The following is a 17,448-nucleotide window of genomic DNA, read 5'->3' on the forward strand; positions in this document are numbered from 1 at the left end:
TATAATTTACAGATTTTCACGATAGTTCCCAGATTGCTTGCCTATTATTCTGCTATAAAATTAGAAATAAATGCTAATTGTTTATGATAATATTAAGAGAGTTATATATTATCCTCACTGCATCCAGGAATTTCTGTTATATGAAATTCTGTGTAAACGTGAGCCCTACTCCTTGCCTCATGAGCAGAATTTGAATGCTGCTACTAATATTAATTCACAGATTCTGTTAAAAAATAATACATTAAACACTTTTCTCCTGTGCTTTTTAATATCTGTATGTGAAACTGCTAGGAAAGGTTATATGCAGCTCTGGAGTAAAGTGGCATCCGTACATTAATGATATTCAGCTCTACTACCACTTACCTTCTAACTGCAAGGCGGTTCAGAAAAAAATATATATCCAGTTTAAATAGGTGGCCTTTGGAGTTGTTGGCAGCTTGAATAAATTTGCAGGATGTAAATCTGATAGAGTTGTTTTCCAATTATGTGTAGTCCAATTTTGGAGGCAAGCCAAGAAGATACCAGATCTTCAGCATCTTCAAGTTCCCCATCACAAATCTCTACTGTTAAATTGGAACAAATTCCTGAGAAACTGGAATTGATTCACACTACTGATGAAATCACCAATGCTGTTGAAAATGCCTCTGGTGAGTCTGCAACTGACAATTTCTTATTCCAGGCTCAAAGCATATGCCTAATAAATATACATTTATAACTGTGTTCTACAAACCATTCAGCAAAAGGAGTTGGTTAATATTTCTTTAAGGGAGGGTATCGTGCTCCTGGCCTTGGGAGAAGTGGTACAACCTCTCAGTAATCTCCTGATGTTCACTCAGTCTCCAGTCTTCATTTTTTACAAACAGTTGCTACATGTAATTCATTAATAAGGCAGTTGATTCAATTAATAATTGAAAACTCTATTAGCAGTATACCAGGAACTGTTTGAGGGAGTATTTGCAAGGCTTCTTAGCATTAGTGGTCTGTGAGCCACACAGGAGATAGCAAATGGTGTGGCTCCAATCCTTGAGTTGTAGAGCAGAGCAACTTGACTTTGCTGCTCTGCACCCCCACTGATTCTTTCAGGTCTTTGAAGGGGTGAGGGATGCTTGGACACTGTCCCAAAGTTAACTGGATTCTTGGTTCATGCAAAGCTGTGTTATATATTGTTAATGGTAACAATACCAGGTCAGCATAAGGCAAGAAAATACACATTGGTAATATAAAGCACATCCTGGTGGGGGGGAACGTATTTGAACAGCAATATTCAATTGCTGTGTAGTTATAGAGGAAAATTGCTCTGCAGTATGGAATTGTTATCTGACAGATATGTGGTTTGGGTTTTCTTTTTCTTTTTTTTAGATGACTCTTCTGAAGGTTTGCAGAATGCTGAACAACGCAAACAGTTCTTGCAACCTCTTCCAGATTTCTTGACCAAGGCTTTTGGCTTTAAACAGGAGGATCAGATTATGCCTTGCATAGAATTGGAAAAAGAAGTTAATTTAGGTGATTATAGTTATAGTCTTGTCATGGTATGATCTGTTTTAATAACAAATTCTAGAGGGAGAGTGGAAAAGCCATGAGCAGCTTGTAACCCCACATTCCATTTGTCGCCGTCCCCTTAGACTGTATGAAGTGGAATTGTTTAACCTTTTGCTAACTTGGGGTCAAAATGGGTGACTTGAATCTTGCTAAGATGTTCCCTGTTTAAGTCTGGTTCCACTAGGTCAGTTTTTCTTTTTTCATGTTGGGTTTCTAAAGGAGAAAAAAAATCAGTCTCTTCTGCTCTAGTGATGTCATAAACAGTACAGAAAGGCAAAAGACTGCCTCTGAGGTAGAAAAATTTGCCATTTCTGCATTGTGATATATAAAACATTGGGAACTCAAGCCAGTATATATATATATATTTTTCTAGTTCAATTTGCTTGAATTCATTAGCTATTCTATGTGGATGGAAAAAAATGCTATCAGCATTCAGTATTATTGTGTATTATTGTGATACTTAACTTGATTACTAAATTAGCAAATTTACCCTTGGTGGGGAGTACCTGGTTCTTTAAATTACTGACTAGTTTTATATGACCAGAGTAGGCCCTAAGAGCCAATAAAGAAAAAGAAGGGATTTTATCAAGTTTGGGGTGGGAAGAGGATTTGATTAGGGGTTAGTTACTTCAGGCAAGGTTGAAAAATGATTTGTTCTTATTGTTTTCAATTTCAGATAAGTAGTTGGACCTTGGATTAAAGTGTAGAACCCAGATCTAATCTGCTACTTAAGGCTAGAATTGTTATTAGGGTTTTTTTTGTGTTTTATTTTATCTCATTTTTAATTTACCAAGTTACCATGTGGATGCTGATCATTAACAAACCTGTATTTTGTGAACAATGAATGATTTTGTCAGAATCCATTTATATCATATTTATAAATGTATGTTTAAAACATTATTCCATGGATTCTGCCATCTCCCAAGGAGGAGGGAACGAATGTGTATTGAGCCTGTATTAGGCATTTCAAAGGAAAAGAGAAGCCTTTTGACCTGGGGGAACAAAAGGGGGGTTAGGGTAGGAGCATCTGGCTTGTGTCACGGAAGAGAGCAATAAACATAAAAGGTCCTAAGTTCCTTTTTCCCACAAGAGGGATGATACGAGGTAAATGATGGGGGACTGACCAAATGGGGTTAAGGGGGGGTTGAACTGGGAACTCTTTATAAGGGTTTAGTTTGTAGAACAATATTAAGTCCTGTCTTGTATTCCTACAACCAAACATGTCATAGTAAAGATTCCTTTTGGACTAAGATTTGGCTCCAAGAGTTTTGTCTTCCTAAGATGTGGTTTGGGGTGGGTCCTGACAGATTTACCTGAATCTAATTGATGATGCCTTAAATTCCAGTTGCTTCTTTTTCTCTTGAGTTAATCTTGAGAGTGATACAGGGAATCACAGAAAGTTAGCTAAGGAATTTAGCTATTCTTGTCATATTTAAAACATTTATCCTATCAAAGGGTTAAATGTACAGTGGGCAACAGTGTCCCTATAAGGTTGAAAATAATTTAGGAGAGGTGTTTCTAACCTTGGGCAAACACAGTACTTTCCTACTATTCTTTAAAGGTTTCCAGCTTTTTTCAAACTGCCTCATGAGCTTGAAGAAAAAAAATGCTGCTGTAAGAAGCTGCCTCTTTAATGCAGCTTTCAAAGCAGGGACAACTTTGTGCTCATGCAGAAGTCTGAAAAAAGTCTGTTTTAATTAATAGCAGGCAGGTGTGGTGCTCATGTGAGGTTTGAAGTACCTCTTTCAAAGCATTTACGAAGCATTGCACAGTACAAATCAATATGCAAGTAGTGATGTTGGTTACACAACCCTCCACATGTGATCCATTGTACTATCCTCCCAATAATTCCAGATTAACAAAGAAACAACTGTATCAACTCTAGAGATGTGTAGAGATGTAGGGTTTTTTTAGAATTAAATGTTCATATGCCTAAATATTATTTCTAGATGTGTAAGGGTGTTAGAAACATGAAGTGTTCTAATAATGATTTGTTTTTGCAAACAATTCTATTCCAACAGGAAATGCTACTTATCATGTTACTCATGAGTATTTGATCAGTGAGCAAGACAAGATATTCTCTGCTGTATCAGCTAACATTACAAATAAGGATTCAGCAGCATTTTTAATAAAGGTATAATTATTTTATTCTGATCATCCTTTAATTAACTCCCATATATTCATTGAACACTTACGAAGCCCTTTCACCTGTCCCTTTAATTTGCAGTGCAGTTCTTTTCCTTCTGTTCTAACATGACAAGTTACCAAAGCCCCTAAGATTGTTTTCTAATTAGAAACAAAAATGTATTCCTTTCAAACAACAGTTAAAAACACAAAAGGATCATCACAATAAAACGTAGAAAGGCAACAAAAGATTTAATTTAATAGTAATGTTATTTTTTTAAAAAAAATCATTCAATGAAAAGTAATGTGAAATAAAATTGTATTGAGTCTTCGGAGAAGGGCGGGATATAAATAGAATAGAATAGAATAGAATTTTAATTCTGAAGCATAAGAGTTCAGGTCAGAATGAAACTTCCATTCGTTCTGTCTGCCTGAAATGTGTCCCACATTTTCTCTAGGGAGCATTTTCCCTTATTTGGAAAGACATATAGTTGCAAATGATGTTTTGCTAGCAGAAAGATACTATGAGATTTAGCCAATTCTTTTTAATTCAGTCTGTATGTAAGTTTCCCTGCATGATGTGGGCCACTCTAATCCAATTTTAATTGCTCGTTCCCATCCCTATTACCTGGGTGGAATTAGGCAACGTTTTCAGATTTTCTACAGGCAGTGAAGCACAATGGTTATAATAAAATACCTTTCTATGGTGAAACTGCAATGTAAGCATGGTATTCCAATTGTTGTAATGAGATCTGCCATATTGGCTCAGCTTTATCTGCTATATAAACACACCATTTATTTACTTGTTTATCTAATTTATACAACCGCCTAACTCACAAGCAAGTAACTCTAGGCTGCGTACATTAACCATAGTTTGTACATTATCAGATAACAAAATAATCACTTAAATTTGGATAAGTATAGCTGTTGTGGTCTGAATATTAGGAAGTCATCGTTGTAAATATCCTTTATGCAGGTACATTCTGAGCCTGTGCCATGGGACTTCTACATATTATTGCTACTTCAAGAGCGCCTAGGTGCTGAATTTGACCAGAACTTTAGTCAGTACTGCACTTGTTTCTTATATCACAATGGCTGTGTGACTCTCCATGAGACAATATGCTCTCTCACTGTTCAGGTCAGTGTTTACATTGTTGAGTGAGTGGGAGTTGAACAATTTGTTTACACTTGCCTTCAAGTGTAAGTAAAACAGCTATATGAAAAATTGGAACTGAAGTAGATGGTGCAAAATAAAAAGAAAGGTATATGGCTAAGAAAAGCAAGCTTTAAATGTAGGCATGATATTTCCAAGATTTAATTAACTGAGTTGGGATCAGGGTGGTAGAATGTTTTCTTGTGCCTAATCTTTATTCCCCCCCCCCACAGGATATGATCCAGCATGATAAACCTATCCCTCATGAAGTGATATTGCTGATCATTGACAACCTCCTAGAAGTGGTGGAAAAATTGCATAAAGCAGAAATAATCCATGGGAATCTGAATCCAGAAACATTGTTCTTGGGAAACAGGTTGGCTGTCTTTCTTTATTGACCTCAAGATTTGTGCTTTTAGACTGACACTTTTCAAAATAATATTCCAAGTAGATACAAGCTTGATTTGGGGCAATGTATATCACTAAGGAAAAAATAAGAGCATTATAATAATTAATTCTAAATTGGTGTTGGAATAAGGACAATATGGACTCTTGGGTCAGTAAATTCAAAATTGATTGTATTCTATCCTAACTTGTACCTAAGATTTATAAGAAGTTCACCAATCCATTTGGAGCCACCTCTGACCTTCAGTGTTATTGATTACAAACGTATAGGTGTAATCATTAATATTCTAGTTCATGGAGAACTGGGTGTCACATATCAATTGTACAGCGGGAAAAAACTTGTATTAGGAAATGAACTTATTTTAAACATTGTGTAAACCAGGGGTCTCCAATCTATGGACTGTGGCCTGGTACTGGGCTGCGGCCTGTTGGTCACTGCGTCCTGGGAATGGCTGGTCCTAACCCCCCTTGCTAGCACTGCTGTGCGGGTGCCACAGGTGCACATGGCCAGCTTGCACATGCGTGCAGGCACCAGGGCCCCCTCCATGCACATTCCTGCTTGCGCATGGCCCACATGCGCAGTGCATGCAGACTCTAGCACCCTTGCCATCTGTGCAGGCGCACATTTCCCTGCTCCCTTTTCCTCCAGGCTGAGGAAACTCAGAAAGGTTGCGGAACTATGGTAAGCCATGATTTGCTTGATGATTGTTTACAGAAAAAAAATCGGATAGTTTTCATAAATTCGTATTGACTGAGGAAAATGAACTGTAAAATAAAGCATCCATGTGAAAAATGTATTTATCTGCATATACATATAAAGGTAAAGGTTCCCCCGCATATGCGTGCTAGTCGTTTCCAACTCTAGGGGCCGGTGCTCATCTCCGTTTCAAAGCTGAAGAGCCAGCGCTTGTCCGAGGACATCTACTGCTAAGCTTGTAAGCCGCCCTGAGTCTTTGGAGAAGGGCGGGATATAAATGGAATAAAAATTAAAAAAATAAATAAAAAATCTCCGTGGTCATGTGGCCGGCATGACTAGACGCCAAAGGCGCACGGAACGCTGTTACCTTCCCACCGTACTGGTCCCTATTTTTCTACTTGCATTTTTACGTGCTTTCGAACTGCTAGGTTGGCAGAAGCTGGGGCGAGTAACAGGCGCTCACTCTGCTACACGGCACTCGGGATTCAACCTACCAAACTGCCAACCTTCTGATCCACAAGTTCAGTGTCCTAACCCACTGAGCCACTGCGTCCCTGCATATACATATACAAAATCCCAAAGGTGCTTTTTCAGGAGGCAACTGGACTTTCTTGTTTTTCTTTGAAGACATTTTGCTTCTCATCCAAGAAGCTTCTTCAATTCTGACTAGATGGTGGGGTCATATTCCTATGACCACCTTGTCTGCAAGGAGTATAAATGCTTCCATTCCCTACCATCCAGTCAGAGCTGAAGAAGCTTCTTGGATGACAAGCGAAACATCTTCAAAGAAAAACAAGAAAGTCCAGTTGTCTCCTGAAAAAGCACCTTTGGGATAACTATGACCTGGGTTACTGAGAATCTCCGTAGACATACATATACAAAACATTTTCTAATTACACTACCCTTTCATGCACATAAACACAGTGGACATCTAACGGCAGCAAAGATAAATTATTCTGGAATGCCCTATGGAGTTCAGTGGCACTTATTCCAGATAAGTATGGTAGCCTTAGTCTCCTTTTTACCTTCCATTTGCAGAAGATGAAATCTTCAAGTCGAAAAATTCTCAAACTATAAATATTCTTTGCTAACTAAGGATTTGATTTCAGGCAACTTTGGTCACGTAGTTGGCTTTCATGTATAGAGGAGGTCTCCATTGTAGACACTCGTTCTCCATCCTTTAAAGGCAACAAGAAGAGAACAGGGCTGATGTGATTGCCCTTTTTTGCCTCAGAGCAACCAGTATGGTTTCACATGCCTACGTACACACCCATCCATCTTCCAACCACTTGCTTTTATTATCCTCACCTGCCACCCATAGACTTCTTTTCAGTGATATTTCCTATGGCAGTATTTTCATCAAATACAAAATACCTCTACAAACGTGTGTGCACGCACAGTCCACAGATAATTGATTAATTGAAGGGAAAACCTTGCTTTTCCTTTACATCAATACACCATTAAAAATGAAGCAAATTCTTATTGCAAACACTAGAGGGAAGCAGTAAGAGAGACATGTGCAAATTCTGTACCGTTCAATTAAACTGCAAATCTGCTCTCCCTTCAGGATTTACAATCCATTTGCCATGGAGAAGAGTGACAAAATTCTGAAGATAGTGGATTTCTCTCACAGCTTAGATTTACAACGAGAGCCAACTGTGAATTCATTGAAAAGCTTCCCAATAACTCACACCCAGACTGGACAGCAGATTTTTAATGAAAACACCCCAGTACATCAGGTAAAAGGCCATTTTTTCTTGGTAACTCTTATTTAAAGATATTTAAAAATTTTGGGTGTCTTACTAGAAAATCCCAGAAAAAAATACAGTTGAAACTGATGTAATATTTCTGAAGTAAGCTGCTTCTAAATATTACTTTTTTATTACATGATTTGAATGATTCAAGATTATGAAATTACAGTTTATTATTAACATAGAAATCCTTTAATCATTTCAGGTGGACATGCTTGGCATTGCAAACACTGCCCATTTGATTTTGTTTGGGGAATACCTGCAAGTTCATTGGGTAGAAGACAGATGGAAAACTAGTAGAGATTTATCTCAGTAAGTATTTAGCCTTTTGTTTCTCATTCTAGATTCACCGTGACAGAAATACTATTAATTGAGAGAAATGACATAAATATTTAAATCAGAATAACATGTTAATCAGTTAAGTAATTGTGACAACCAAGTGTGGTCCTGGGACGTAAGTATATGGGACCCAAATTTACATTTTGTGTTTCAGGATGTTGCTGTACTAAACTGCAGTTTAATACTATTTTTTATCTTAATATCAACATAACAAATAGGCAACTTGGACACTTCGAAGGTGGGCTATTACCATGTGATTTCCATGGGGCTGTTTGAGAGACCCAGCTTGCTTTGGGTCCCATTGATTAAGCATGTCATTTAGTGGGACTCAGGAAGAAGGTTTTCTCGATATCAATTATTATGGTTTGTCACAGTCAGCCAGATATTTAGACTGGATTTGGCATTTTTGTCCACCTATCAAGTCTTTCCTAAAGACCTGGGAAAGGCAGATGTTGATATTTGATAGTGTTAAAAGGTACCCTCACAGGATGTAAGCTGTTCTGAGTAAAGCTGCCTTTTGGAACTGACTGATAGTGATTTTGTCTGTGCCAATAGTATTCAAATGGTGCTCCAGATGTTTTGGGATTGCACCCAAGGCACCTACTGTATTACATTGTTATTAAATTTATTTGCCACCTGCCACCCATCTTGTGGTTTGAGGTGGTGACTGAGTGTCTGACAACGTGACAGTACGTACAAATATCCCTACAATTATAAATATAAAAAAAGATGAAAAGACAGACAAAATTCAAACAAACTAAAAATCCCTGTCTTTGGAGCGGAGAGATGGTGGTTCCTTCTCACCAGCCAACAGCATCTCCTTCAGGAGTCCAACTCGATCAGCATAGCCAAGTTTTGAGGCTTTTTCTGAAGGGAAATGAGAGGGGGCCAATCTCACCTATAGCGAAATGTTCGGAAGGGCAGGGGCCGTTGGCAAAAAAGGTCTGGATCATACCAGCCAAGATTCCTAGTAGGCCTCTTTCTCTATAGTGTAGTGACCATCTTGCCTGTGTTCAAACTTTCTTTAACAACCTGGCTTTGAGCTATTTAAGGTAGAGAAGATGTGGAAGAATGGTTTATTACCTTGGGTGGGTTTTGTTTTACAATGGTTTTTTTTAATAGAATTGATTTTTTCCCCCCACTTTGTAAAGTTGCCAACAGTAGTTTGGAGTTGGATGGCCCAGAATTTTGATTAAATAAATACTGCTAAGATGTCAAATAATGTAAATGTCTTTTAAACAATGAAGTGAGAAAATAAAAATTATTTCATGTTTTTAGTAGAAATATTAAACTTGGTATCAACTTTAATGTAGACTTGCAATATGAAAAAAATGCTCAGGGACACTGTATGCTCAGTTATATCCTGTTGCGTCTATAATTTAACCCTAATTTATTAATAAATAATAATAAATTAATAAATAATTAATTAAAGAGACGGTATCTCTTTACTCTCCTACCATCTGGTAAGAGATATAGGAATATAGCCAGCCGTACCAACAGGCTGAAAAATAGCTTTTATCCGTGGGCTGTTAGGCTTTTAAATAGGACATAATCTTATGCAGAATTGACTTGGGAGACCGGTGTGTGGCGTAGTTGGTTCACATGGTGTGGTAGGATGGAGGGTTTGTTGTCACTGTGTGTTGGGGGGAGAGAGCACGGGGGAGGCTCAGCTAATCTCAATGTACACATGTTGTACTTTGACAATAAAGGTTTATTATTAATAGACAGAATTTGATTTGTTAATCAAATAGCAATAAACTTTTTCCTTGACTGTTAATTTATATCTGTTGAACTTTGACAGACTATTTTTGTTAAAGGTATCTTGAATAAACTGATGACAGTGACAGATACATAGCTGTCACTGCAAAGTGCTGTTGAAGTCTTCTTAAGGATAAAAGAATACCAATGGAGATAGCATGTTTCTTAATTGCAACACATTCTTGAAACTGATAGTGCACAAAATTGTTATGGTTTGTTGAGTAAGCATAGTGGTTATACTCACATGCCAAGCCAAAACCAAGCATACCACATTGTGTCTTAGCATAAGATATGAATCCAGTCACTGACTAACAGAATTAACTACAACTGCCTTCTACAGCAGAAACAGTTAATCCCTTTAACCAAAAGGGTGGATGGATTGGACCTTCCCCATTCAAGAAGTAGAAACTAGAGGCTACCCGTCACAATATTATGGCTTTTTACTTCTTCCTAAGCTTTGCATTTAGCCAAAGAATGATCTAGTGCCTGGAAAACACAAACATTTTGTTGCTAAATATCTGTACCAGAAACATTTACAATAATTTTTAATACTGAGAATATGGCAGTCAGCCATTTGAAAGCAAAGTAGTCTTTGAAAAATCAGTGTCTGCCTGTTGAGGCCAAAATAAACAGATATTTTCATAGCCCAGAAACTGTTTCAAATACTCTAAAGCAGGAATAAAGTTTCTCCATAGGCTTTGAGTAGCATGCCCAGGTGATACACTTGGGGGGGGGGAACTGTGGAGACATCAATGTCATTAGTCACTATATGCTTAACCATCCTGAAATATATGGAGACCTTAATGAGGTCCTTGAGGTATGCACTTTTGTCCTTCTGGAGGGGCCAGGTTAGCTAGAAGTGGTATGTGTGACTCTTGGCTTTGCACTGATGCTCATTCTTTCAAGATATTGTAGTTCTCAGGTGGATAGCATAGATTCCTGATTAGCTGCACAGACTTCAGGTGACTTTCATGAACTCATGTATTTGCACTGTCAGCTTAGTTTCTTTTGGATCGCAGTAGTTGGGGCTAAGAGAAAAACCTTTTGTACACTGTTTTGAGCTGTTTGGACAAACGATGGGGTAAAAATACTATTTAAGTAGCCTCTAAAAATCCCTTCTTGAAGTGAGACCCCATGTTCCATATGGGGGCTATGGAACAGTTTTTTCCCAGCATTGAGAAGTTTAGGATAAGACATACTTGGGATAACCCCACCTCAAGTAGTAGTGCTGCCCAGACCAGTAAGGTGGTATAACCTCAGTTGCTTAAGGGCTGAGTAAATTGATGCAGACTGCTTCTTAACCTCTGTTCAAAATCAATGTACCGTAATCTACTGTTTAGCCAGTATAGTATACTGGTTAAAGTGTTAAATTTGAAACTAAGTTCATGTCCCCTATACAATCATGGAGCTCATGGAATGACTGGCAAGATAAATTACAAAGAATGCTTCCTGGCTTGAAGGCTTGAAATTAAATTTGCTATATCACTTCTTTCTTGAGCACATGCATTAAATGATATAAAATCAGAATTCAGCATTTTACAATATAGAGAGTATTACTTATTCTTAGGTAACTTGATCTTTGTTAATATAAGTAATTAATATTTGGTGCTGTTTCCAAGTTTAGCTGTAGATTAGTGGCTACTGTCCTAGTCTCTTTCTACTGTATTTCCAACTGCTTTTCTTAAATTATATTATCTTTCCTTCCATGCACTGCTTAGGCCAGATCTCTTACCAATTCAGCAGAATCCCCACCCCCCCCACCCCTTTATATCTAATCAGTGACTTGATCCACACAGTATGGCTTTAACTGGGGAATAATGAATGCCTAGGACATTCAAGAAACTTAGAGCTAGTTAATAGCTTAGGTAGTTTAATGAGATGACAATCTCAGATGAAAGCTTATGGCTAGTTAATGGGTAACTCAATGTGTGAGAATGTAGAAGAACAATTGATTCATTTTTAGAGAAGTTACCAACATATGTGTAGCATATTTCTGTTGACATTTAGTATAATTTTATTTATAACCGAGAGAAAAACTTTTAAAAAAACTTTCACAAACATTTTGTTAATTTGATAAAAGAGGATAGAGGAGAAAAATACTAAGATAAATATTTTACAAACTAAGTAGATCTACATTTTTAGAAATACAGCAGTTTGTGTATATGGGAAGTAGGGCTACCTGTAATATATGGGCCATTGTTTAATGACATCTGTGACAACTGTAATTTGAGGCAGCCTCTTTTCTCACTTACAAACATCCTGCTGAGGCTCTTAACCTTGAGAATGATGAGTGTGAATATGTACCTTTCCAGGAGACTTGATCTCCGGAGACAGACCCGAACATAACAATTGGATGAGGGAGATGGAGTGCAAGAAAAACAGTTCAGATGGTTTAGAAAAGGGCATTACAAACAGATTTGATCTTGAGGTTCATGGTGGATAAATAGAACTCGTGGGAATGGAAATCATTGGATTTTAGCCGGCAGAATCTAAGTTTAAATTTAATTAAACTTTAATTATTTTAATTAATAAACTTTAAACTTTTAAGTTTAATTGTAAAGCTGGCCAGATTAGTTTTGAGGAATTTGCTGTTACCTAAGACATTTCACAGAATAATGTAAGTATTTTATCATCAGTTCTCCGGAGTACAGACAAGGTATAGATTGATTGATTGATTGATTGAATCACTGAATCATTACAATTGGTCTGAATTCTACTCACTTTTTTATCACATGTTGGGATTCAGAATAGTTGCATGAAATTTGGGGTGCTGTATTAGCTTTTTCTTGGTTGATTTAAGCCACAAAGAGATGTACCAAGAGCTATCCTACTGAGCTCTTTTTGATCTGTAGCGTTAAATTGTCCAATTATATAATTTGCCATTAATTTTATTTTAGAGTACTTATTTTTATCACTTATGCAATCAAGGGAATGTATAAATTTTTATTTCCTACAGGTTTCTTTCTTAGAGCTATAAGTCATCATGATAACTCATATTTGATAAATTAAGTTACCCAGCTTTAATATAGATAATCTGTTGGTATTTTTTTAAAAAATAATGTTGCCTTTTATAGCATTTCCTTTTAGGGGTGTGCTTTAAATAGATGAATGTGCATCAACAGCTTCATTGAACTGGATAATTTTTATTTTATTTTAATCCCATTTATATCCCGCCCTTCTCCAAAGACTCAGGGCGGCTTACAATTTAAGCACAAACCAATGTGCTTAGCAATAGCCTTCATTCTATGTATATGCCTGCTTATTAGGGCTTTCAGCCCCCCCCCCCAAGCGGCATTATTACAAAGTCAGCTTAATTGCCCCCAACAATCTGGGTCCTCATTTTACCTACCTCGGAAGGATGGAAGGCTGAGTCAACCTTGAGCCTGGTGGGACTCGAACCTGCACTAATGAAATGCATATGAAGAATTTTCAAGCAGATCTAAGCAGTATGTTTGTGGTGATCAGACTGTTCAGAATATCTACTGAAATATTTCCATGTGTGCAGGAACTCCTTATTCCCGTCCCTAAATTGATGCTTATATTGCACAGATGGAAGGTTTTCAGCTAGATAAATTTAAAGTGTTCCCAATAATGCTCTCTTTTCTGTCTATGCACATTAGTTCCCTAAATAAACTTATTTGCATTGCATTACATTACATGTGAGTTTACAGCTTCAGTTAGCGTGCTTTTTGTTTCAATGTGAATCATTCTGGCCCTTCAGGTGCCAGAGGGGTTTTTTGACCTGGTGATGGGGAAATTCAAATCCCAACTCCATTTAAACTGAGAAATAGTTTTGCTGATTATAATTTGTTTTCCTGCCTCTTGAGGTTAACAATCTATTTGATATCTATGGAGATTCTCAGTCATCCAGGTTTATTTGATAGTTTAGATCAAGAATTTGGGGAAGCAAAGAACAGCTTGGTGAGAAAGAAATAGGTTGTTTTTTTAAATCCTTCCTCTAATCCACTTGATTTCTGTATTCTGCATATTATTACAAAGTAAGGGATTCAATTCCCTATTAGCAGCCTGTTTGCAGAAAATAACTGAAAACTAATAAAAAATATGACTTGTATCTCCATGCTGACCAATAGAAGAGAGTTGCTCTTTCTTTCAGCAGGCACAGACATGCAACATGGTCTTTTTGTGGCAATCTTTAATGTGTGCACAATTGTGATTTTGTATTATTACTCACCCCCTGCCCCTTTCCAAAACTAGTCAATAGAAACAAAATACAGTACACAATCTTCATTTTAGGGGGGGGGGAAATGGTTCATTTTAGGAAGGTGCACTGCATCAGTGTTCATTCTTGGAGCTGTTTATCTGTATCAAAACTTGCCCTTTGTGATATCTATCAATGTTATTGTTAGGCTTATTATCTTTATTTATATATATTTACCCAGACAACATGCTGTTTGCCAAATATTGAATGTTATTGGGGGAAACCCCAACCCCTACCCTTAACCTTTCCTCTACCCTATCCCAAATCCCCATTTCCCTACCTTCCTTTTTAATTTTATAAAAGTAATAAAAATGTTTCCCAAAAAAAACCTTGCCCTTGAATAAACAAATGCAGTGAAATAATATACAAATGCAATAAATGGCAAGAGTAGATTTTTTAAAAGTCTAGTTACAGTATTGTAGTTTTATACAATTAGACTATTTGTTATGAGATCTGCAGATCTTTTACTGTTTCTGGATCAAGATGTGTTTATGTAATATTTGAAATTTTGTATTTCACTTTTGAAATGAACAACCTTTTTGGCAATCATGAAATCCTAACGTGCATAACAATTAATATTAACTCATAATTTTATGCTCTGGATCCAATTCAGTTCATGCTTAGAAATAAATTACTTCTTGTGCCAGCTTTTATTTTTTTTTTCCATAATGAGTAGAAGGCATAATATCTACAAATAATTTCAGTACTTTCAAAGTTTCTGTATATTTCATCATATTTAACTACTACATATGTCTCACAATGTGGTTTATGAAATTGATAATAAAGCATCTACATCTAAGCGAGAACTTTATGGCTACATTCAAGGACAACTGAGAAAGTGCTAATTTATAGAAGAATCTGGAAGTGGCAGTATGCAGAATATTCTCGAAAAAGCACTTTTTTCTTCTCGTTTAGGTTTGCTGATGGTGATTTGTGGAATACATTCTTTGACAAAATTCTGAATCCAAATGGGAAATCTACTGTGCCTCTTCTGCAAGATCTCAGAGAAGAGCTGAGCAGTTCATTTGATGGTTCTTTCCCCAGACGCCTTTGTGATTTCATACTAAGCTGGAAGACTTCCTTGATGTTGAAGACATGATTCTGACAGAGAAAATGCCCCTCTTAATATTTCCCTACTTTTCTATTCCCCTCTGTACCACCTAAGGCAAGTGAAAGCTCATGCTTGATCTTGTTCCTGTTAGATGTGTAAACAATAAGAACATTTTTCACAATTATTTTCTCTTAGGTTGTCCAATGAAGCTTAGCCTGATGCTTTAAGAGTATGTACAATTGCTTATCTGTTGGGTAGTATTCTATGCTTGCTTCTCTATAAATGTCCCGAATTGATTGCTTTGTGTAATATCTTAACTTTTTCATCCTTAAACTGTTGTAAATCACTTAGTATTTGTTTGTATTCTTTCTGTGTAATCACTGTTCAGTAAAACTGTTTTGTTGCCACCATGAAAATTTCTAGAATTATTGGATGAATGAAATTTTTTGACATTCTTTCTAGTTTTTTGTATCTTACTTGGATTGCTAGGTTTATCTGAACACGTTTGTAAGCTATGTATCAAAAACAAAATTCCTGGGAGAGGCAAAATGCCAACTCTTTGATGTGATGTTAGTTACACAATTGGCATTTCTCTACTTTTAGTGGAAGGGAGAAGGCAAAATTATTCCTTTGCCTCTGCATTAGTACTGCCCCCACTTCTGCCGCCTATCTCTGCTATTTGGATCCTGAAGAAAATTCTACTTTGGGCAGTAACATTTACGTCAGTAGCAGTATTAGATCATTGATTGACATGGATCTCTTCCTCAAATATTAATAAATTCATTTGGCAGTCAAAATTGTCTCTGATTTGTACAGGTTAATTCTTTACCTATAAAATCAGAATAAATTTCTACATTTGACTACAGATGGAAGCTGCAATCTGCTAATAGAGAACATGCCAATCTTATGTAGTAAAGCTGCCAACACTTACTCTGCAGCAGCTTAATCTCTCCTGTGGTGATTCCTTTAGAAGATGGTTTGGATCTCATCCTTGGATATTTTTCACTGAAATTTAGTTGGTAACAAACTAAATTGATGGCATTAACCCTAACCCTTTCATAATAGTTAATGACCCTATGGTAATGACTGGTCTCAGTCCATATTATAATACTTCCCAGTGGTGCAAGTCATTTTCTTACTATAAGAATACAGGTAATCTTACAAAGTTGGTTAAGAGTGAATATCTTGACAATCTTTTAAAAAATAGCGCTGCATTTTCTGCTGCTGCTTTTTTAAAGTTTTTTTTTTTGTCTTAGCACAGATTTCATCAAACTTGATAGTGTCCACATAGACATGTGGATGTAGAAGACCTGTTCAATATTGTATACTTGGTCTTTCAAAATACTTGACAAAGGCAGTCCTTTTATGGATTGCTAATTGGTTAGAAGAAAAATGTAAATATTTACTGGCAGTTTTCTTACTGGAGAGAAGTAGGAAATGGAGTCCTTGAAATTCTGTGTATAATGTATAAACTGCTTCTTAGCCAGTTGATAGCTAGCTTGACTCAGGATAAGCAGTAAGCAGGTTAGATTTGGGGATGACACCAGTTAATGCAAGGTGATTAAAAACAGGATGTTGTGAATATTATAGAAAGAGCTCTGGGTGTAACTAATATGGGGCGTAAGCCATCTGTAACTAAAGAGTTCCTTATATACAGTATGGTACATTTTTGTGTCTGAAACAGTGTACACTTGGTCACTACATTTGAAAAAGGTAGAAAAGAAAATGTATAAAAGTGGATAACCAATATAATAGGGGAGCAAAAATATCTGACTTTCTGTGATTTTACACACCTTAATTATCTCTCTCAGCTGACTTTTTTAAAAAATAGAGTCCTAAACTTCACTATCAGAAGACATGTTGACCACTAAATTTGATTACTTTAGAGAAGATAAATTCATGAAAGACAGGTTTGCAGGGGCTATTAGTTTTGAAAACAAAATATGATCTCCCAGTCAGGGCAACAAATACAGGTAGTCCGTGACGTACGACAACAATGGAGCCCTAAATTTGTGTTGCTAAATGAGACATTTGTTATGTGAGTTTTGCCCCCTTTTATGACCATTCTTGCCACAGTTGTTAACTGAATCACTCCAATTAAGTTAGTAACAGTTGTAAAGTGAATCTTGGTTCCCCATTGACTTTTTTTGTTAGATGCTCACAAAAGGTGATCACATGACCTTGGGACATTGCAACCGTCAAAATTATGAGCCAGTTGCCGAATAACTGAATTTTGATCATGTGATGACAGGGATGCAACATGTGTGAAAAAGGGTCATATGTCACTTTTTCCCCTGCCATTGCAACTTCAACTGTCACTAAATAAAAGGAGTAAGTCAAGAACTACTGGTACCAGTCACAGGAATAGTGGTTGGAAATGGAGACGGCTTCATTTGCTGGCCAGTGTAACAA

The 17,448-nt window shown here is 36.7% G+C and overlaps 1 protein-coding gene across 1 annotated transcript in view; it reads left to right on the forward strand.

Annotated features, from left to right (window-relative positions):
* BUB1B (BUB1 mitotic checkpoint serine/threonine kinase B) overlaps positions 1-15,438 on the forward strand; it is a gene marked incomplete at its 5' end in the record, with an annotated part of 28,619 nt that extends 13,181 nt beyond the window's left edge. Inside the window, 9 exons of the mRNA XM_083354988.1 lie at positions 493-647; positions 1,035-1,095; positions 1,226-1,503; positions 3,561-3,673; positions 4,640-4,801; positions 5,050-5,192; positions 7,486-7,657; positions 7,875-7,981; positions 14,901-15,438. Of these exons, the coding sequence (XP_083211114.1) occupies positions 493-647; positions 1,035-1,095; positions 1,226-1,503; positions 3,561-3,673; positions 4,640-4,801; positions 5,050-5,192; positions 7,486-7,657; positions 7,875-7,981; positions 14,901-15,084 (1,375 nt within the window). The 3' untranslated portion in view covers positions 15,085-15,438. The remainder of the gene's footprint in view (positions 1-492; positions 648-1,034; positions 1,096-1,225; positions 1,504-3,560; positions 3,674-4,639; positions 4,802-5,049; positions 5,193-7,485; positions 7,658-7,874; positions 7,982-14,900) is intronic.
* Between the last annotated feature and the right edge of the window lie 2,010 nt (positions 15,439-17,448).

The sequence above is a fragment of the Vipera ursinii genome (assembly GCF_947247035.1).
Source record: "Vipera ursinii genome assembly, chromosome: 1".
Classification (NCBI taxonomy): Eukaryota; Metazoa; Chordata; class Lepidosauria; order Squamata; family Viperidae; genus Vipera; species Vipera ursinii.